The 23788-nt window shown below is 40.5% G+C and overlaps 1 protein-coding gene across 1 annotated transcript in view; it reads right to left on the bottom strand.

Annotated features, from left to right (window-relative positions):
* Window positions 1-19611, bottom strand: part of SEC16A (SEC16 homolog A, endoplasmic reticulum export factor) — a 25349-nt gene extending 5738 nt beyond the window's left edge. The window contains 23 exon segments of the mRNA XM_029086766.1: window positions 1-113; window positions 298-345; window positions 1291-1350; window positions 1353-1384; window positions 1676-1924; window positions 2123-2327; window positions 2989-3102; window positions 3218-3358; window positions 3844-3949; window positions 4214-4325; window positions 4575-4692; window positions 4885-4966; window positions 5678-5775; window positions 6104-6346; window positions 6605-6743; window positions 6979-7040; window positions 7987-8129; window positions 8596-8773; window positions 9869-10067; window positions 10827-10962; window positions 11904-11989; window positions 15091-15236; window positions 15805-19611. The exon segment at window positions 1-113 is cut by the window's left edge and continues 55 nt beyond it. Of these exon segments, the coding sequence (XP_028942599.1) occupies window positions 1-113; window positions 298-345; window positions 1291-1350; window positions 1353-1384; window positions 1676-1924; window positions 2123-2327; window positions 2989-3102; window positions 3218-3358; window positions 3844-3949; window positions 4214-4325; window positions 4575-4692; window positions 4885-4966; window positions 5678-5775; window positions 6104-6346; window positions 6605-6743; window positions 6979-7040; window positions 7987-8129; window positions 8596-8773; window positions 9869-10067; window positions 10827-10962; window positions 11904-11989; window positions 15091-15236; window positions 15805-19611 (6617 nt within the window).
* Window positions 19612-23788: the final 4177 nt, after the last annotated feature.

The raw sequence follows: 23788 nt of genomic DNA, 5'->3' as shown, positions 1-23788 counted from the left end.
CCTACAGGAACAGAGGGAGAAGGAGAGGGCTGTTTGGCTGCAGAGCTGGATCTCTCTCGTCCCACAGAATGAGCAGAGGACTCTGACGTTGTTCGGGATCTTGGCCCGTAGCCCTGTATTACAAATATACAGGAAAGAACACAGTTGTCACTGCTGGAGTGATGAATTACATTTAATCTTGCTAAACAAATTCCTTCTTTGAAAAGTTAGTAATAGGAAGAGCTACAAAAGCACATTAAAAAGAAATAGAAACTAGAACGAAGACTTAGTGAAAGAAACAGTCTGCTCGTGGCATACCATATGTGCTGAAGACTGAGATGCAGACTGGGATCTTCGTCCTGGTGCCTGGTTAGATATAAAGCCAGGACATGCACAATAAGCAAGCAGCTAAGTATCTGACACAACATTCACTTTTTATCAAGAATTCTCACACAATTAAAGATATTCTAGCTGGTTATCTGGGTAATTCTATCTCCTCTGACATAGAGGAGGTTCAGAAAAAGAGCTGAAGTCCAGCCAAGTAATTGCACTATCATGTAACTGGTCCATTAAAAAGAGTTAAATCGGGGCACTGCTGTGCAGCCTAACCAGCCCACAAGAGGAAAGATACAAAAATGCTGCACCAGGGGGTGGTTGCTGCATTTTTTTTCCCCTCCAACATGAGGTTTTTCTTCTAGTGTTCATATAGCAACTCAAGCATAAAAAAATTTCAGTTTCTTCTAAAAGTATGGTTAATTTCTACTTAAAAAGTCTCCTCATCCTTTGTCAGTTGCCAAATGTTCTGGATGTGAAGAATCATTCTAGGAGATGGCAGAGGAAGGCAGGGCAGAGAAAGGTAAATAAGTTCTTCAGACAACAGCCTGATATTTCCCCTCTCCCTTAAAAAAAAATTGTAGAGAAGTAAATGGTAGATAAAATTTTTCTACTAGCTCCTCATTATTTATTCTATTGAAGGGGAAGGGCAGTGGGAAAGAAAAACTAAGCTTCAAGTCTCGCTGAAGAGCAAAAGAGAGCCCAAATATACTCTTGTGTTGGCAAAGACCTGCAATACAGCTGACACTTGCTGAAGAGATGTATGAAATAAAGATACCATGCTAGAAGTAAATGGTAGATAAAATTTTTCTACTAGCTCCTCATTATTTATTCTATTGAAGGGGAAGGGCAGTGGGAAAGAAAAACTAAGCTTCAAGTCTCGCTGAAGAGCAAAAGAGAGCCCAAATATACTCTTGTGTTGGCAAAGACCTGCAATACAGCTGACACTTGCTGAAGAGATGTATGAAATAAAGATACCATGCTAGCCATTCTGCCATAGAAATCCTCCTCTCTCTGTTCAGGGAAAGATTTTTTTTCTGTGAAGGAGACTCCGGGGCAATTCTCTGCATTCCTTGAAAAACAAATCAGACTATGTTAGCCAGGGGGAACACAACAACAACAACAACATGTCCTGGCTAGGGTCTAAATCACAGTCTGCTGAGTCTCTTTTAAACTAAGCCAAATAAGGAGGATGAATACTTTAACTTTCCATAGATGTTTCTGTACCATTATATGGTGTTTTAAAATTTCATTACCCAAGACCTGACTTACTATTTTTTACATACTGAGATATTTTGCATCATTCCCCAAAATACCTCATTTCCCTTATAAGGAAGGAAAGCCGTTTACTAAGATCCCAGACCTGTTTCCAGGTTTGTCTGCTCTTCTGACCGTGGTTCAGTTTCTTGTGGTGGCCCTCCTTGTGGTAGTGTTGACCCTAAATACAGTGGTGATGGTTCAGTTCCATACGGATTTGAAAATCCTGGAGGTACAAAGCCAGGTCCTGGACCAACAGGCTGAGAAGCCACTGAATAGAAAGGGACACTTCGGACAGCTTCCTGGTCACCAGGAGGAATCATAGCAGCTGACCCATCAAGGACAGCCTGAGGTACTACAGCACAAAAAAAAAAAGTTAAGAGTTATAACTTAACAGAAATTCCAGTGTGTGAAGCTTTTACCCTGTTAATAAAACAATACAATGCACAAGTGAAATCTCACTGTTTCTACCACCCTCTTAAATGGTTTCTTATACCAGAAAGCTGAAACATTTATTTTCTCTCTGTCATGAAGAAGGATGTGAAACACTAACCTGAAGGCATCAGCTGCACACTCTGCATCTGTTGAGCCATACTGGGTAATAAGGACGCTAACAATGCATTTTCAGCACCTGGACCCACGTCACGGCCAACTCCTGCTCCATCACATTGACTAGCGTGGTCTAATTCAGAGCTTGGTGTACTACATGCATATGGTGCTGGCGTGGATCTGTCTGTGTTATAAGATATTGCACCTGCCTGCACAAAAAAAGCAAGATCTGATTAACTGTACCAGAGATTAAGTTCATAACCAAGTGAACATATAGCAAAGAAAATCTTAAGAGTGAAAACAGTACACAAGTTTTTTTAGTGTTTAGTCAAAAAATGAGTTGTCAGCCATTTGCAGGTCAAGTTCAATCAAAAGATTTCAAGGTTTTTGTTTGTTTGTGAGGTTTTTTGTTGGGTTTGTTTTTGGTTTTTTAAATGGAAGTTTAGTTAATTAGCTCAAGGTTAAAATTTCTCGCATCTCTTTAAATAAATGGTAGTTATTTTCACTCTGTTACAATCTAGCTATACCAAATCACATACAACTTACTTTCTTCTGGCAAGCAGATCCCCTGCTTACAGCAGGAGGTATTGCAACCTAATGAGCCTTGCAATTCTCCTTGCATTACAGCACTAAGAAAAGCCTGTTTCACATAATGTACACCACTGACTATTCTGTATTAAATCTTAGGGCACTGAAGTGTGATAAAACCACTTGGTTTAAATCATAACACTTGCACTTTATGACATGAGTATATCATAATTTCACTTCATATGTTTCTGTAATTAGTGGCATAAACAAAACCATTTAAAAAATTAGGTTTACATTAATCCTTAAAAGAGAATACTTCATGTTGAAAAATACATTCTGTACCTTGATCTGTCCATCCACATGTCGAAGCCTTACTAACCATGAAGGTTCAAGAAAAGACTCCTGTTCTGGTTTTTCTTTTATCTGCGGGTCAAACAGGCGCAGTTGTGACGACATCTAGAGAAAGAAATTATTGTAAAGTTTAAGTTAACCAGCCAACAGAAGACAACTTTAGCCACAGCTTACTACCTACAATAGGAAGCCACAAATACTTGATTCTTCCTTATGTTACCTGAATTAGCTGGCCAATAAGTACAGGTGAATAGTAATGTGGATCTTTAAGGACAGTTCTGGAAATCACTTCACAATAATGGAAAGCCTGAGCAGCAAGTCCCATTTCAGCTAGTCGGCAAGCGTAGATGAACTTGAAAACCTATGGAATGCAGGCGGGTGTAAAAAACCAAGTGATCAGAACATTCTTAGAAGTGTCATGTGAAAGGCAGTCTGTCCTTTCAGTTGAAAGCTCAGATATCCCATTATCACACCAATACTAGGCAGGAAAAAAAAAAAAGAGGGAAAAAGCATTCAATTCTCCTATTCCACCCAATGTATCCAATGGAAGATACTGATTTGTCTACAGCTAGTGCCAACACACTCTGCTGGACTTTTCTTTTGGAATATAGTTATGAGAACAACAAAGTGTTAAATTCAGAAGTTCAGAATGCACAGATGAAAAATGCAAAAAGGAGATATAGGTGACAACAGGAAAAAAGCGCTATCTTGCACTGCGTTATCCACAAATATTTCATATCACAATGGACTGAGTATTTGCTGTGCTGAATACAGCACATGAGAGATTCAAACCTCGCATAAAACCTGCCAAAATAATAAAAAAAGAAAAAAGAAACAGCTCTTCACCTGGAAATTGGGTAAGCAGCCAGGCTGAGCTCCTAGTGACTGTGCATATTCATAGGCTTCTGTTCTTTGAATGGCTTCATTGGTGGCAAACTTAAAAAATGGCAAGCTATTCGGGAACAGGAGAGGCAAAATATTATTTAACATTGAGATTATGTATGCTGACAATAAATAAAGTAAATCAGAAATAAAGTCAGAAACATAGATCTATTAGACACACAATATCAATAACTTCTACCCCTCAAACAAGGACAGAGTTCTCTCAAAACCAGCTGTGGCTAGTGATAAGGGGAGCAGTGAAACTCAGTCTCTCAAGCCATTAAACTTTCATTTTTGTATTTACAAAGTTGTGTTTAAAAAAAAAAAGCCAAACCTATGATTTGATCCAATTAGGACAAGCTTTGTTGTCTTTCTTGTGTAAACTCCAAAACCAACTTGGGCCATAAGGTAACAAAAATGAGCAGCATCCAGCAGGCCTTTAGAAGCTGTAGAGAAATAAGCGACAGAACTCAGGATATTTCTTCTCGGTGGTACATTGTAATTCAGTGTCCCGTACTGTTTTGGCTTTAGATTCAAATACCTTCATAACAGAGACACACTCGTATAAAACTGTTTCGCTTTACATTTTAGACAGCAATTGCTTGTTTTCAAAAAAAAAAAACCCAAGCTGAGCAATTAAAGCTTGCAGAAAGCTTTTCCTTCAGTCATCACCCTGTTTACTCCCCAAGAGTTACCAAGAGTGTCTCCCATGGTAGCAATGGTCCTGGATTCCAAGTCCACATTATTGGTCAAGTTGGATAACACCATTGCTAGATGAGGCCTCCAGTCTCCCCATTTCTCATCTCCACAGCACTAAAATTAGAAGAATTACTTAGTCAAATTAGTGACTGGAGTTCTGCATGGTTAAGTGTTTCAACCTAACAAGGAATAAAACAACTTATCTGGCAATTCTAGGAAAAGCACATGGAAAGATCACTGTTGTGAACTACACCACTCACTGCAGTACCTCTTTAGTCTCAACTGCAGTTCATACTTGAATCTTACCGTGGATGCAGCTGGCATCCTTCCAGACATCAGCTGGTAAACAGTCTGCAGAGGGTCATTAATTGGGAGGCTGTTGGCAAATCTACAGAGACATTATAGAGAAAAACAAAACACAAACATGGGGTAAGCAGTTAAAATATAACGCCCAGCAGCAGTTAATCTAGCTTAGTTTAAGAGAAGGAAGCACTGTTTGAAAATACTACACTGGATAAGCAATTGCCCAGCATTTAACGTTCAAAATCAAAACATTACTAGTTAACCAGATCTGTCACTCTGACACAGGTCAGTCCAACCCAGGAAAAACCCCAGGATTCTCCCCATGCCAGCTGACTAGACTTAGTACATGATTTCAATAGCTCAGGAAGCTGAGAGAAAATTTTGCTGTCTACAGACAAACCACGCACGAACACATCTGCTTGTTTCAGGCAAGGAGAATTAAGGGTGTAACAGAATTACTTGGCTTTAACCAAGCTGACAGTTGAGTTTTTGCAGTTTTTTCAAAGCCTGACTAACAGCATCTGTCGAGCGAGTCCATAGATGACACTGTTCAAACAGCCCTTAAATGGAATGAGTGGCAGAGAGTAACTTCTCAAGTTTAACTCTACAGCCAGAAGGCCCCAGAATAAAGAGTAACACATGACAAGTGAATACACAGGTAACATTAAAGCATAATTCTTGCATGAGGTACTAAGGATAACTCCTGACTTTGATATTAAGATTTCTCGGCACCAAGTCTCCCCCTCATTAACAGAACAGGTAGTCACACTGTACTAATCAACAAGCAAAAGAGTACCTGGTCATAACTCTCGCATGTGTTCTGCTGTCCATTTTGCTGGCAAGTAGCAGAGCATGACCCCACAAACCATGCTTCATGGCAGACTCCAAAGCATCCTAATTAATAAAGAAATTAGTTTCCTGGGAATAGCTTAACATACTACTCAAATAAACAAGGATTGTTTTACAGTAGCACCTCGTGACTGAATGAAAAAACGTTTGTTTAGATCAAATGCTAACACATTAATATAAAATTTCGGTTTATATTATAAACTGCAAGGCATAACATTTTTCCATATCAGTGTAATGCAATGCCATGAAATATTATATGCACTGCAAACTGCAAAAGTGATTTTAATTGATGCCTAGAGCTTTAAGATTGGTTAAAATATGTAAACAAAATAAGACACATGCAGTTATTTGGTAAAACAGTATAAACAGTCACCTTCTTCCTGCCATAAAGCAGCAATTCTCTGAATCTCTCTGTCTCTTTCTCAAGACTGTCAATTGTGGTTATAAGACTGTCAGTGAGAAATGAGAGCTGGGCTTCACCAGATTCCTCTTCCACTTGTTCCAAAGCCTCATTAGTGAAATCAATCAAATTTGCCTCATTAGGGGACTTCCCAGGAAGCCACACTGTTTTATGGTCTCGAAGCAAAAGCTCAGCCAGGTCTGTTCCCACAACAGTCTATACATGTAGAGGGGGGAAAAAAAACCAAAAATCAATTATTTCAACATTGCCTTCATTTTATGTGTCACTTCAACAACAAGGTGTGAACATCAGCATCTCTGAGCACCTGAGGACAAGCGATCAGGTTACCTCTTCCATAAATGTGTGAATTATTTCAAGATAAGTCACTATACGCATATTACTGTCTTTTACATAAATATAATTTTGTGTATAAAATATTTTAGGACAGATAAAGATTCAAAGAGCGAGACATACCCCATTTTGCCTGCACAACAGTACAATAAAGTCCCAAAGCAGACTTGCAGATTCTTTGTCAATTAAATTTTCATTCTTAAAGCACTGTGTAGCTTTATTTTGTGCAAAATTAATAACATCCACTTTATGGGTGTCATCCCTAAAAAAAAAAAAAAAAAAGAAGAAAAAAGTTTTTAAGGAGACAAAAGTAAACATTCAGATCGTTATTGTGATTAGTATGAGGAATAGATTTAAAGTTCATGTATTATTTAAGCAGGTGGAAAGCCAAAAAATATTTTAAGTCAGCTTAAATCCTGTAATTTGCAATTAAAAGTTCAATGAAGAAATGAATTCTGAATGAAAGAAAGTTATTTCTGAAATCTGCAAAAACATACTTAGCAAGAGGACCAGGAAACGCTCTCATCTCTTCTTGCTCTGGAGAATGTTGTAACATAGTCTAAAACACAGATATAAACCGTAAGAAATACTTATAAACATTAATTTTGCTTTTTTTAACCCCAGACCAGAACATAACCCATGGTGTAATCAAGCCTACTGCTCTTAAACAAAACATATATGGTGATTTGCAACCTGCACAAGGATAACAGATGATGAAATCTACTTTACATGAAAGTCATTCTGTAGCAAAACATAAAAATCTTTCTCACATCTCCTTAATCACAGAATCATTTAGGTTGGAAATGACCTTCAGGATCATTGAGTCCAACTGTAAACTTAACACTGCCAAGTCCAATAATTTTCCTGATGCTGTCCTAGTACTTGTGTACAATTCTGCTCCCTTGTACTGATATTCTACCAGCAAATTCTACCCTCATCCTGTAAGCCCATCTCTCCATATATTTTACTTGAGTATTGCATTTCTTCGTAGCAGCACAAGTCCTAGTACTTGTGTACAATTCTGCTCCCTTCTAGTGATATTCTACCAGCAAATTCTACCCTCCTCCTGTAAGCCCATCTCTCCATATATTTGAGTATTGCATTTCTTCGTAGCAGCACAGAAAGAATGAAAATGTACTCGTGATATTTAATCCCCAGTCCATCTAGATAACAAGCAGTCCTTAGCCCTGCAGAGGATGTATGAGGACAACATTGTCTCTATGAACAGTAATAGATTAGAAACAAAGCAACGTAACTCCAGCCCTTCTAGGATGTAAGCATTTTACCTGAAAAAAAATATAAGGAGCTGGATGATCCGATAATTACTATATCATCTCTCAGAGGAAAAGAATTTTTAACGTTACTTATGATTACAGCCCAAACAGATAAATATAAAGATACATGCGTTGACATATAAAAACAAGTCAGAAAGCTATAGACCCAAGCTCCCTACTCCCCTTCCAGAAGAAAGGCCTGTATTCCACTACCTCTCTTTTAAACTTTACCTCCATACTGTGTATTTCAACCAGAGCTGGCTGTCCTTCTGAAGGCAGGTTTGGCAGCACTTTTATTAGGAAGCCGCCAGGACCAAACCTAGCACAGATATGAGGCACTGAAAATTTCTCAGGCGTTGAGGGCCTTAAAGGTGCTGAAATGGGAAGAAAAGATACAATAAGAACATGTAACCTGTCTTGCAACTAAGTAAACTTGTCAATTTATTTAACCAATTCAATAATCTTGCAATACTACCGGAACTTCAATTTCATTCAATTAGACTAAAGTTTATAAGCAACAATTAATGAGTTGCATTATAGTCCCAAAGATCTTCTGAAGATTTGTAACAACAAGAACAAAACTTTAAAATCCACTTATTTTTTTCAATGCAGAGGCTTTGATTGTTTGTATCAGAGACACTTCAACATACTCTGGAAAAGCTTTTCCAGAGAAAGTGTACATAACGGGAAAAAATATGCTGCTTTACAGTGTAAGAGGCTCAACAATTACATGAAAGGCATCTCATACGCCACAAATACTAACAGAAGTGCAAACTAGTACTGGTAGACAACCTCACAAGCACAGCGCCTTCCCTCCTCCTTCCCCAGTGGTGCCAATACCTTGTTCTACAGCTGACCATCCAGTTTCAGTCGGGTAGCCATAATCTGTAAAGGGCTGTTGTCCATCAAAGTTAGCAGCATATCCGCCATATGGATAATCTGTGTGGAGCGACGCTGCCTGCGCAGTAGTTTCATACGTATTAGCCGTTAGATCATGATTACTTCTATACAGCTGGCTCTAAATAGATCATATTAGTCATGGTTAGCAGAGAGCGCGAAGTTACACGAAGCAAGCAATACTGCAAGCATGGCTCACAACGGAAAGCATTCCTCCTTTGTACTGTTTGTAAACCACACCTCCTACATCACTGCATTTGAGAAAGCTACCTTGCAAGACACCTATTAATATAACTTAGTGTTCTCCCTCAGTTTTTTTAATATCATTTGATCTGTTCACATCCAAGTATCTTCAGTTCTCTCATGACAGAATGTCTATGTGCTTGTGTGAAGAATAACATTATAGAATGAGTGACAGGTTCAAGTGTTGCTGTATCAGCAGCTATGGATCAATGTTCACCTCTGCTGTAACACTTTCACAGAAAATCTCAACTGATTAAACCTGATGAATGCCTAAATGACTTCAGGTGCCTAGAGAATAATGCCTAAATGATCTCCAATACTACTTCTAACATGACTAAATGAATTGGAGTTCAGACTGGAAAACCATCTAAACTTCCAAGAAACATGATGAACCAACACATGAGACTCCAGCTAAAACAACATGTTCCACTAACAAAGACTGTACCTCAAAAATTACCCAAATATTCTGTGTTTCCCAGGTATCTGTACTTATGGCATAAGTAGATGAGTAATCAGTTAGATTTGGGTTTTGCTTTTATATTCAAAATAGCATCATACAAACATGGAGTTAGTCTTATAACAGATCTCAAGTTCAGTAATAGCATTCATGCTCGTGATGAGAAAAACAGCGTTAACACTGAAAGCCAGACACATTATCAGCTACAGCCAAGCACAGTAAGGGCAAAGTTCTCACAAACAGCAAACGGATTCAGCAGAGGAAATTTTCCATTTCTGTGTGTGTGGCAACCTGCACAGCTGAGTGCTGATTTTGGTTAAAGTTCTCTTGATAACTGTGATAAATATTAAGTTCAAAACCATATTATAAAACAGCCTTAATTTACAGAATAAGAGTTTTCAAAATAAATATTCTCCAAGCTAAACCCAGAAATATTTCCATGTTTCACCCACCCCTAACACAGAGAAAGACCCAACTCAGCTGAAAGAATACTTGATGTGACCATTTGAAACTCACTTGTTGAGAGCGAGAGCTGAAACTACTCTGGTGACTGTGAACACTGCGGGAGCTACGGAGACTGTGACCAGAATGCTCACTGTGGACACTGCGTCTATCAAATTCATCACCATAAGGATCTCTGTGGGGTTCAGATTCATCATCAAAACTTCCAGTAAAACGAGGATCATATCTCCAGTTATCTTCATAACGGTCATGTCTGCAGAACAGAGAAACATACAAAGCAAAAACGAACGTCACCCACATCCCTAAGGGAAGCGACTTCACTGCATACCTGTCAAGAAAAAAACTGTACCTAACTTCAGAAGAGCTTTTAGATTATTTCCTAGATTGAGGTTTTTGTTACAGTAAACTGACATTTCTTCTAAAAGTTCATCTATAATATTCAAGATCAAGACCTGGGAAAACCCACAGAATGTTCACCTGACAGGAAAACAAGTCATACTGCCCTAAAACCTTGTAAGAGTGATGCGACAGCTCATCTCTTTTTCCTCAATGACCTATGTTAAAACTACAGAAAGGACTAGTAACATATATCTGGGAAATAGGTGTAATTCTGCATTTTAATAGTCTGTTACAGGATGCATCTGCATTCCTAGAGAACGTTGAGAGGATTTTACTTACCAAGCTGCACGATACCCTGAAATTCTGATGCCTGATACAACCACCACAACAGTTCATACATGTTGAAGGCTTTGGGGCAGATCTTCAACAAATAAAGTAGCATTTCTGTTCTTGCACAAGCAAAGCCTCAGCCTTTGCCTTAACACTTAATGCCATAGCTAAACTTTTTGGGGACACATTTCACTATGGGGTATGAGCCCTGAAGAAACCAATGCCAGGTTCTCCACCTTCACTCAGACGTACACACTAGTTCTCTGATCATCATCAGCACCCAGGTCCCTGCTGTTCTAGATCTGGAAAGAGCATTGAGAGAACACGGATCAAATGGACAAACCTGTTGCCATATGGATACGCTTCTCTCTTCTGGTAAGGGTTGTGTTCAGCATCATACCAGTATCTCTGGTCATAGCTTCTAGGATCTCTGTATCTGGGATCGTAAGCTGATGAGTAACGTTCCCAGCGACTTGGATCTTTGGAAAATTAAAATAGTTTAGGTATTGAAAGCCATGGCCTATAACCTTTTACTACTACTCCTTCTTCTTTAACTACATGTTGATTTGGTACTGAAGCATGTAGCAAAACCAAAATACTGTACTTAAAGCTACATAAATATGTCCACCCATTTTCAGTTAAACAAAAACAACAACAACAAAAAAATCAATTTCACACCTTCCAAAGAAACTTCGCTATTATAGACAGGTACTCTTGAAGGGACAGTGTTTACCAGCGGCCAGACAAATCTTTTCTAATAACTTTAAAACTCAATCATAACATGATAATAACAAATATTAACAGAATCTTTGTGATCAGTCTTCAGAGAGTCAACTCTAAATGTCTCAGGATGTGGACAAATGTTGCTTAAAATCCGCCCAGGTGCTTTACAAGCAATTATCTTCAGATTACCAATGCCAGTATGTTTCTGTGAGTACTCACATATTTATGGACAAAACCAAATTCTAGTCATGAGTCAATTTCTGGTTACATCCACCCAAAATGTACTTTAAAAGTTTGCTTGCAGGTTACACACCAAGGATATACCCCAGTGAACAACAGGCTTGCAACACACTGAAGAAAACTATTCTGTAGACTTATTATGGTGTGCTTTCACAATGGAAAGGCAAATTGAAGGCTGGTAGTGAAAAAAAAACCTCTTTTTTTTTTATTTTTTTACTATTTCTACTCAATAAAAAACATACAGGAAGGATGGCATGGTATTAAGAACTGAAGCAGGCCCAAAGATAAATTTTTAGCAAGTATAACTTTATTCTTGCTGGCTATGGAAAGAATATCAATTTTATTAATAAGGAAAACCATAATAATTCTCTGATCTTAAAGTTGTTCTTCCCCATAAAGTTCTGTTTAAACCTGCAATTTTCTATAGAAAAATTCAGAGTTCATTTTCACACCTTACCTCCATAATCATATGAGTTTGGGTAATAGCCTGGATAATAATCACTCCATCCACTTTTGGTGTAATAATCTTCAGTATACCCTTGTCTGAAAAAAAGCACACAGTTATAAAAAGTTATTATTCCTCCTTCAATCTATTCTAAAGTCAGCAGGAGATACGAAGAACTATCTGCTACAACTGATTAGGTAGAGTTTCATATTTAAAATAAAGCATTTACAGGGAATACAGGAATCATAAAACAACCAATATATCACAAACTGTTTTATGCCATAAAAAGCTGCCAGCCTTTACTATACAATAATTCAGTGATTTTTATAAAATGCTTTGGTGATAAGTTTAATTACTTACAGACAATTAATCACAAAAACTACTGCTATAATTAGCATCCTTTGAACTGTCTCAACAGAGAAGTCAGTAACTTAACAAGTAATGAAATAATTGCTCCCTCAACTTTAACTGTGTCTTGTTATACATCTTATGGTGATGAAAAGAGGACGATCTGGAGAAGAGGCCATGAAAATGGGTCAGGACATGACCTAGCACTCTCACAGATAATTCTGAACAGAGGGATTCAGCCTCCAGGGCTGCCACTGTGGCACCTGTTACCAGCATTGAATACAGTCAGAAAAGAAAACCAAAATGCACTAGACTTTTCTTTGGATACCTGGCCAAAGAACTCAATATTGCATCACTTTGTTCGACTTGGAGCTGATGCCAATCTGTGGCTGGCAAGCACACAGAATATTAACATCGTAGGACTAGCACTACCGGAATCCCAGTGCTTTATTTTCATCCTGCACTCAGTCTGTTTCTCAGTCTCAGCTTTTCAAGAGATGCAGCAATGCTTTGAGTGTTATCAAACCTTTACACGTAATACTTCAGTGAATAAATGAGATAGCACTGAGATGCAATTGTAACAGAGCACATCACTGCACAACTCACTCCAGGTATCTTCTGGGTTATTACCCTTCTCAACAGGCTTGGATGGACAGGAGCGTGTAGGAAAGTCTTGTTTTTCATTTGAGCAAATAGAGACTGAATAGAAGAAAACACTCATTTACAGAGCCCATGTCAGAATATTGATTGTCCAAATGAGCAGAACAAGCACAAGAACCTGACTAAAACAAACACATCAAAGTAAGAGTCAGTGCATATGCCAAAGATAACTAGATGGAAAAAGAAAGATGTGGCCATTACTTGAAAAATCATGAGCTTTTATTATGTGCTATTTTTAGGACAGCACCCCACAATTTCTCAAAAAAGTTAGAGGACTAATGTTAGATGAAAAATGTAGTGTGTGTACATATATGTACGTACAGATATATGTATATACACATGTACATATATGTGTATGCATATACATGCATGTTTCTATCCACACGTGTATATACACACGTGTATACACTCACACACACACATATGTATACATACACACACAGGAGGTAAAGATATTTAATGCCAGTGTGGAATGATGGGAACTTTCACGCTTCTCTACAACTGATCGTACAACTGATAGTGCAAACTCCAAAGTGGTCAAGCCAGTCAAGTGATGCTCCTCCCTGGAACATGTGGGAAGTTTGCTAACACAGCACTTACCTCCGCAGAGGAGGAGATTTGATCTTATCAGATCAGGTTTATCCACCCAACCAATCTTCTCTGTCTCCTTCAGAAGGATATTATTTCCCTCCCCGCCACAAATAGTTTACAAAGGTGCATCATCCATGCTGGTATATTCAGGGCAGGTTTCAGACATGCTATCACACTGCCTTTGCCACTCTCAGGCTCTGCTGCCCTGCAGTACTGTACCACAGTCCACATCCGACCGCGCTGTCACATCAACGCTGACAGAGCTACTCGTAACGGGCTTTGATCTGCCCAATGCCACGACAGGAACTTCAACCTCTTATAAAAGTACTACGTAAGAAGAGTACGCACCAGGAAGTGCTACTAGAGGTTATTATCTCATTACAAGATCTCACAGTGCACTTGGAGTCATTTAAGAAGATAGAAGTTATCACATGCAGCTACAGCCATTGTTTTGTACTCCTCAAAGCCAATATGCACCTCCTATATGTTACGTTTTTAATCTCACAGTGCACTTGGAGTCATTTAAGAAGATAGAAGTTATCACATGCAGCTACAGCCATTGTTTTGTACTCCTCAAAGCCAATATGCACCTCCTATATGTTATAAGTGGAAGACTGCTCCATGAGTGAACTACCAACAACAACAGACAAATACTACAAGGGTTTCATCACTTCCAAACAGGTAAGTGGGGTTTTCTCTTGGAAATCTGCAAACTCACCCAACTAGATAATGCAACAGTAACATTCTGTCATTAATTTGAAGCTCATACAAACCACTTATGCAATAATCATCCGAAAGCAGTAATCCCTGGGAGGTAATTTGCTGCTTCTTGCTAGAGATTTCATTTTTGCTTTCTATTTCATATTTGCAAATAGCACCTGAACACATGGTTTCCCTCTCTCTCAATTTTTTTTATTTCATATAATCAGACAGACAAAGACTTTGAAGTTTTCCTAATTCGTGTGCAACCCGCATCAAAACCTGTGGTGAAGCCAGTGGGTGAAACATGCCCACACAGCATGGACCACAGTTTGAGAAAGCTGATCCACACAGTTGAAGTCATCATCAGGCAAATTAACCCGACACAGGCAAATTAACCTGACAGAGCACCAGGATGTTTTCAGTTGAACCATCATCTCTCTCTCCTGAAAATCTGAAATGCCGTGTACAAGTAGGCCACATGTACTGCTACTCCTGCAAGGCAAATCCCAGACTAATGTGCAAAAGTGCCATTTATCAGCAGAACCTGAGGCCACTGCTTACCTGCTAGCCAGAAACTAAACGAGTATTGATTAACAAACCCATGGCCTACACTGCTCTTCCACAGCACACGTGAAAAAGCTAACCTCAGCGCTGAGTCCATCCGACTTCCTGCCTGGCAGAAATATCAACAACCACCCAGAGACCTGAATGAAAGGAGCACAAAGGCTTTTGCAACAGAAAACTCTGCTAAATCGTGTCCTTTTCAGATGTGGCATTCGATACTGTCCGTTCCTATGGCAGCACACAATGAGTTTTATGCTATAAAACTTCAACAGGCATCACAACACTCGCTGCTTCGGGGCACAGCAGATCTTTACTCAGTTTAGGAATTGCATACCTCGAAGGCGGCCTGTCAGAGCAGTGACTAGCCCTGGAACTAGGACGTTCAGGCTCAGAATACCGATAGCTCCCAGGCTCCATATAAGCAGTACCGCTGCTATCGTAGTGTCTGTACCGTGGGTCATACTGTCCATAGCTATCGTCCTAGAAAAGAGATTGACATGTAAGGTAAGAGGCACCCCACCTCCAATAATAAACTTTTAAAAACAAACAAACACTGTACAGGCCACAACTGCCGTATCTGAAGAGATGCAGATCAATACAGCACAGTATAGCTTTTGATAACCGCTGTGGCAGGTTATATTCAAGTCTATTAATATCCTAAACTTAAGAAAAAGCCATTACATCTGGACTAACAGCATTTCAACCACTCTGTTCAGCTGTCAATAATTCAGGCAGCAGATGGGAAACAAATTTGAACACCTGTACAGCTAAGGCAGTTTGAACTGCCCACTTTTTCCAAAGAACCAAACAAATTGCTATCAGCTGACATCTGTGCCAACAGGAATCGATACTGGCAACTACTTTAAGTTTTTATAATCTTTGTAATATAAGTTTTGTTACTGCTACCTGGTGTACATTCCTTACAATTAAATACTTAACATGAATGCGATACTGAATGTTGATCACGACATGACTGTTCAAAGCCGTAATTCAAAGATGAAAATTACTAACACATACTGAAGAGAAAGGAAGCAAACAAAAAAATTACCATGTAATAAAGATGAGCTGCTGTCCTGGGGTCTGCAGGAGGATAAGGTGGTGGATACGGAGGCTGGTAAGCATCGTAAGGGTGTCTATAGTAGTAGTAAGGGTTCTGGGGTGGACCAAAGGCATCCTGAGGAGTTTGAGGCAGGGGGGGACGCTGCAGGTCTTGTTGCATGTTTGGCATGACTGATTGACTCGTGGTGGTAGAAGAGGCTGTGGAAGTTGGAGCACTCGATGGCTGTCCAGATGCTGGTGGTTTATCAGGACTGGTCTGATCGTACCCTGTTGTCAGCTGTGCTGAACTCGCCTCTTGGGGACCCAGAGGATGAGGACGGTCACCCAGCACCTGGTTCTCACGCTGCTGTGATGCCTGCATGGCTTTAGTTCCTGCAGCCATCTGGTAGTTTGAAGGAACTGAGGACTGCCCCGATGATGTTGGTTGCTGCACCTGAGCTGCCTGCATTTGTGGCTGAGATGGCAACGCTCCCTGTACAGTGCTCTCTGATACAGCCTGATGCTGTACATCTTTTGTCACCTGTTGATAGAAATGTTGTTTGTCATGTGTCTCAGGACCCACCTGACCAGCGCTACCAGCTGACTGTTGAGGATATACTGGACCACAAGAAAGTGACTGATTATGCACCTGCACAGAATTACTTGCACTGCTTTTCTCCAGCGTCCGTGATACTGTGAAGTCGAGCACTCCAGCAGCTTCTTCTTTGCTATTTGAATGATCTGCAGAATTATTAGCCTGTACTACAGAATTAACAGGGGTGACTAGTGCACTTGCACTTCCACTGGGGAGGTTTGTCCCAGGAGAAACGGATGAGTTAGACCCTGGCTTGCCAGCAAATTCAGGAACAAAACCTTCCACATTAACATTCTTTTGCCCTTCTGGAGCCAAATTAAGCGGAGTTTTCACAACCAAGTTTGCAGGTTGATTAGAAGCAGTATCAGAGGAATTAACAGGGCTTTGTAACAAATTATGTTTTAACAGATGAGTATTTGGAAGTGCGTTAACTAATAGAGATCCAACTTGCATCACAGGTAATGGCGTGTTTTCCCCAGAAATGATCCCACCAGCATGTGAAGCTTGGGGACCCATTCCAGGCTTGTCCCCAACCCCACAGTCCTTCATTGGCTGATTGTTTTCATTGCTGCTTAGCTGATTAGATAGAGAAATAGAAAAATTAATTGGCTGAGCCAAGTTATAGCTTTGATTAGGCTGAGCAATCAGGATAGGCTGATTTTGCAAAGATTCTGTAGGTGGAGAAGACAGTAAACTTGCATAACCAGAACTTGCCTGAGACTGAAGTGCCTCCTCTTCTCCCATTTTGGGAGGATTCTCAAGATTTTCAGAAGATATATTCCCACCTTGTGAAAGCTGCACAGAAATAGTCCCTGGTTTACTTGGCTGTTGATTACACAGGCCTTCTTCTGGTGGCTGAATGACTTCTACAGTTTGTTTGGCAGGTACATACACTGCTGGAGCAGCAGGAGCTAGAAGAACATTTCCCCCAAAATTAGGTAACTCATCGTGAGCCCACAAAGTTGTTGCTGGGCTATCACACTTCTTAACTGCTCCCTGAGCTCTCGTTGAGGATCTTCTCTCAGATACTGATTGTATGTTTGCCATAACAGGTCCAGAGTGCAACATATTTCCAGCTTCACCAGTGACTGCAAGAGGCAGTGGGTGTACCTGAGGCATAAAAATAGTTTCCAGATTATCTGGTGGCTGTTCAAGATTGCCTGGGGACGCAGCTGGCACAGCTGTGTTCTTCTTGATATTCTTTTGGTTGGAGTGGTTCTCTCTTAATTCAACCACCATCTTTGCTTGGTCAATCTCTGCGGGTTTTATACCAACTCCATGAGACCTCACAGGTTCAAAGGAACTATTTGCACTTGTCTGAAATACTCCTGTAGGCTTAGGAGGACTTGGAGTTGGAGGCTGAGATAGATTACCATGGTAGTTCTTGCCCAGGTTTAGCTCACTTGAATCGCCTCCCAAAGGAGAGGAGTCAATCTGTTTGAAGAAGCTAGCAGAAGATTCTTCATCAGGCTTCCCACTTTCTTGCTGAATAAATGTGCCGACTTGCTCTTGAGGTCTTGCTGAGCTAGAAGCGCTCCTATGGCTAATGCTGCTATAGTTTGAAGATACACTATCTGGTCGGACAGGATGAGGTAATGAATCAGGTGCCTCCAAATTTGGTCCTCCTTCAGCATGGCTCACAACAGCATTCTTTGGAAGCATCTGACCTGGAAAAGATCCGTATCTGTACGGATCAGGACCGGCAGCGGGGGATGAAGCACTGATGTTCTGTGGCTCACTGGGCAGCACCTCCTGATTCTGAATGCACTCCAGGTTCTCAACGTTTTCATACTGCGACCCACCGCTCCCAGACATGTCACCTACACGGGCCTTGTCACCACTAACAAACAGAGAGTGCTTAGCAGCCCCTGTCTCCTGCCGATTTCCAACTTTAGGAAAGTACTGGACATCCATTCCTTTTGGTACCATCTCATGGGCTGAACCTGTACCAGTCTGTGTCTGAGAGAGAACATGAGTTGCAACCCGCTGAGGATGCCCTGGCTGGTGATACAAGGATGCAGAATTTGGCTGACAAGCATCAAACTCTGTTTTCTCAACTATGGAATTTTTTTCAGATGAAATGATTTCTTCGTTTTCAGTCTCATCCCCTTTGAAAAACATGGAGAGAGTTCCTGAATCTTGATCTGTAAGAACAGGTCTGTTTGATGTTTCCGACATATCTGGAGATTGGTTTTGGGGGTTATTTTCCTGAGCTGTGGGAATGACAAAACTGGAGTCTTGCAATGGTGGCTGTGGGTAAAACTGTTCCTGGTAGGGTTGATTTAACCAAGCGTTAGTCGTTTCTGCGTTCTGCCTAAACACGTTTCCAGGCGGGATGTTGTGCACGTGATGACTATTTGCAGAGCTGTTCTTCCAGTTCTTTTCACAACCAACAGGTAAAGGCGCTTGCATGATATTTTGTGGAATACCTTGGTGTACAAGACCCTGCTGTAAATTTGGCTGTGGAGGAGGATGAGAAGTGCTAACAGAAGACTGAGAAACATTATGAACATCAATCTGAGAAGACGGCTCAGGACAGGGCATGAAATTTCGAACCGGAGACTGCAGGTTACCTTGAACAGGCCTCCACTGAGACACAGGATGCTGAGGAGGTGGAGGGAAGAGTGCTGTTGTAGTGGGTCCTGAAGGAACATCATTTGGATCTCTACTACCATCTTGTCTACCTCCAGGTTTATTTGACATAGACACCATTCCAGGGTGCACACTAAAAGAATTTTCAACTGCAGCTCCTGTATTATAATGCAACGGTACTGCAGGCCCACGGAGTCCAAGCTCTGCATTGGGATGCTCTTCTGTAGTACTATTTAGAACATACCCTGGGGACGGCGAGGGAATTGGAACATTAGAAAACGTACTGTGATTTACTCCTGGTTGAGAAACAGGGGTGGATAGAGACGTATGCGGTCCATGAGGATTGTCCCCTGCACGTGATGGTGAAGTATGCATAACGGCTGGCTGCGGAAACGCCGCTGGGGAAGAACTTTGCATAACCAATGCATTGCCCTTGGATGGATTATCTAAATGGGAACCCTGTGGAGTCTGTCTGCCAAACGCAAAAGGGTCTGTCACAGGCTGTACTGGGGCAGCTGTTGCATTTGCTCGTTTACTGAGCGAGCTGTTTCTCCAGTACATGTTCCGAGCAATGCCTGCAGGAGGTGGAGCTGCTGCTCCTGCTGGGACAGTCTGTGGAGGCTGCTGCATGATGACCTTCTAGCAGGGTCAGGTAGGAGGTGACAAACTAGTAGTGGATGCTGTAGACAGATTCCTTCTTCCACCCTGCTAAGGCAAAAGAGATGACAAGTCAGTTTCCTTTCTCACAATACATGCAGCACATAAGCAATTTTTATTTTAGAAACAAAATTACCCAAAGACCTTGAAGTGAGAAATATCTCTCTATTCTCCAGAATGCATACACCATTTACACATAGCATTGTGTTTCTAAATCCAAGCCCAGTGCTGATGAAGTTTAATGCTGTGTGGCTACAATGCACATTATTTAACAACCTTATCAACAAATAGCTCCAAGAAAGAGTAATGAAACGCAACTTGGTCCTGTACAAACACTAAAATCTCAGACTCTTAAAGCACCAATAGTATCATACTGTTACATTTCCCCAAATTTGTTTTTCCCCAAATTTGTTTTAATGCCTCATAGACAAGACAGAGCAGCAGTCAGCCTACAATAGAACCTGCAAGCACTATGGCAAGCTGAATTTAATTATAAAGAGTTGAGAAATATTCTAACTCTAATTCTGTCAGAAATTACCTTCAGCTCTGTTGCACCGTTGCTTAGTGTGAATGGACCTTTTTCCAGGTAAGATAAGAAGCAAGCACCTCAAGAAAGAATTCATCAGGTGTTATTCCCCTCAACAGAACACGGCCCATTTTTGTTTTCATAAGGAAAACATCATGTAGGACAGCAGTGCTATTTATTTTGAGAAAGGCAACTGGGTTTTCATCACATATATTCTCTCTTCTAGATGAGAGCTGCATAATAGTGAAACTGCATTTAAGAATATAAAAGACAATCAACTCCTCCACATCTATCAACTAATCAATGTTCTTCCTTTAACACCAGCGGGACTTTGGCACAGTATCAGAGTTACAGCTTTATTTCAGGGTGGAAAGGACAGGCATGGAAGTATTCCAACTCTGCCAGTAAGAACTCCAAACAGTACTAGTTAGGAATTTGTTACACAGGAAGTTTGATAAATTAATTATGAACATGTATTTTTCAATTTTATCACCCCTCAACAATCTGGGGAGGAGGGAAGATGACAGAACTAGAGTTGTTCTTCAGTACTTGTCCAGTTCAGCTCAGTGAAGCTCAGCATCGTGTGACAGTCTGGTTTTCTAACAGTACACAACAAATATGGTCTATAGCACGTAGGGTGAAGTACCCATGGCAATTGTTTCATACCAGACACATTTCTGCTTATGGAAGACAGACAAAAGCTGTGCAATTTTTTTTTTTTTTTTTAAAGATTCAGCATCTGTCAGCAAGAGTAATGAAACTGGAAGCCAGAAAAGTCAGATGTTTGTAAACAAGCCAAAATTTTAATAGCTATAGAGAAGTTCAAATGCAAAACACTTCTGGTTTCTGGTTAACAAAAATACATACTGAGTGAACACTGCATAACTACATGTATTTCATAAAGATTTATAACTAAAAAATTCTAATAAAAAGCATACTGACCAGCACACCGCACAATCTAGACAGACTTTATCAGACCAGTACAACTGACTCCAGGGAAAAATCTCTTCTACTCATCACTGCAGAACCCAACAGTCCTACAAACAACTCAGGCCCCTCTCAAGAGGGCCTGAAGAACCAGTGAACAGAGACAGGGTCTCTCAATCTCTCCCCCATACCTATCTATTTCACAGCCATATCTTAAGACTTTGTAAATTTGTTAAAATTTGTGTGTTGTTAAGAAGAGCAAGAAAACCAGAAACTGACATCAACAGAAAAGCATGAAACAGAAAATTTCATTAGTTTCATGCATGACTTGCATTTGTCTTCAACATCATTTTTAAAACACAGCTGCCTGTTGAATTCCTATAAAGGAAAACTTACAAAAGGCTTTTAGTGCTTTGCAATCTTTCCTCCTATTATCACACCGAGGTGAAGGTTTTCCAGGTGGCCACACTTACTGCCAACCAGGTTACCAAAAGACCCACCTCAGTTTCCACATGCTTAAGGAACCCCAGGCTGTTCTGGACATCCCCATTTATTTTTCATCATGTTCTTTACTCTATTAATATAATTGCAAAAACTCCTCCCTCCCTTCCAAATAAACTGGTGTTTTTATCCAACATACTGCAAAGTGGGGAGGAAAAAAGCCAGTTAAAACATCTGCCAAGACAGTCACCTCCTGGAAAGCACTAATTTAACTGAACCAAATGTTGTTATCTACCAAATAGTTCTGCTCTTAATAAAAAAAAATTGTTTTTTTAAATACAGTTGGGCACAAAAGCCAATTATTTTTACAACTTGAATACACACTTTCAAATTTCTAATGCAGACTTCACTCCTTACAGTGTCTTATCAGATGTACACAGAGAAAAAAAAACCCTATTAATTTCCCACATTTCTGTACCAACCAGGACCAGTAATTAGCTAATTAAAATGAGCGTAGAGCTCTACTTTAAAGCGATGGCCTCCCATTCCTATAACAAGATCTCTAATGTTGCATTACAGAAGTTCAATACGAGGGTATCAGATTCCTTACAGAAGGAAAGTTAATATTAACAGACCGCACACAGTAGTAAAAGCACACAAGATTTGAAGAAGTAAGTCCAAAAATAATGAACGTGGTGCCCGTGTCAGGTAATTTAAACAGAAGATAACGACTCAGTGATACTGATCCTCCCTGCCCTCAATCCAGTTTTAACAGAAACGCTGCTTTTGAGAAACTTATACATGAGAAATAACGACCTGAGTTAAGAGCAATCCATCTCTACTTTATCTCGTTTGGAAATTCTTCACTTTCAGCAGGTTTATTAATAGATAATGCAGAGCAGCCTGCTAAACATTAGTCACCAGAAATAACAATTGCAAAAGGTGTTCCCAGACCTGCCAAGAAAATGTTACCAAAGAGGAAAAAAAAAAAACCAAAAAAAGACTAAAACTACCCCCTAGGCAAGGCCATCCATAAATTTCACCTGATGAGCTCTATAGCTGCAGTTTTAAACTCCTCTGTGAAAATTTATCTGCATGAAGGAATAGTTTATTGGGGGAGAATTAATTTAATCCTAACTCCAAGGGACATAAGCTACATAAATTACATTTAAACAAGAATAAGTATGCACACAAAGCAGTTCACAGAGTACTAACATTAATTCTTATGTGTGCCTATGTCTCTATACACATGTATTTGCACACACATGTGCTCGTACCAAACCATAAATAACATGTTCACATACACAGATTTCTAACAACGAGAACAAAGTGAATAAAAAACCCACTGCAATCTCAAAGACAAGAATTGGTGGAAAATGAGATTTGCAACTTTAAAATGTGTATCTGGGACACCAGTTTTTTGAGACTTTTTTCTGTGTAGGCAGCTGCACATCTGCAAACACGTGGCTGACACACTGAACACATTCTACATCCTCAGTCCTGCTGATGGCTTCCCACCGGCTTTCTCATAAACGGCACCATCGTGACAAGTGTTATTCAGCCAAAAAAGCTCTTTGGGAATCCCAGCATCCCAGAATTGCCTTGATTGGAAAAGACCTCTAAGATCATCGAGTCCAACCACGAACCCAACACCAACAAGTCCCAGACTAACCCACGTCCCTCAGCACTATGTCTACACGACTCTTCAATCCCTCCAGGGATGGGGACTCCACCACTGCCCTGGCCAACCCCTTCCAGTGCCCGAGAACCCTTTCAGGAAAGAAATTCTTCCTCAGCTCCAATCTCAACTGCCCTTGGTGCAACTTGAGGCCATTTCCTCTTGTCCTGTCACTTGTTCCTTGGTTGAACAGACCCACCCCCACCTCTCTCCACCCTCCTTTCAGGGAGTTGGACAGAGCCAGAAGGTCTCCCCTCAGCCTCCTTTTCTCCAAAGAATTAAGGCGCAGAGTTCAATATGACCAACAGAAAACAGTAGCATTAAACATCCCCGTTTGTTTTGTACGGGATACTGACTGCCAGCCCACCACACCAGCCGGCCCTGAACACCTCCAGGTAACTGTACTACTGAGTCAGCACCAGTTGCTCCTCCAGTAAAGCAGAGACCTCCGACACCTGGCAACTCGAAATAACAACACCGAGTTATGAGAAACATTGTGCCTCATCGAGCGAAACACACGGTAACGAGCGTCAGGCGATGCTTGTGGCCGCACGATCGCTTTTTCTCTCCCCAACCCC

The sequence above is a fragment of the Antrostomus carolinensis genome, unplaced genomic scaffold (assembly GCF_000700745.2).
Source record: "Antrostomus carolinensis isolate BGI_N321 unplaced genomic scaffold, ASM70074v2 scaffold35829, whole genome shotgun sequence".
Classification (NCBI taxonomy): Eukaryota; Metazoa; Chordata; class Aves; order Caprimulgiformes; family Caprimulgidae; genus Antrostomus; species Antrostomus carolinensis.
This window is presented reverse-complemented; position numbering and strand designations above follow the sequence as displayed.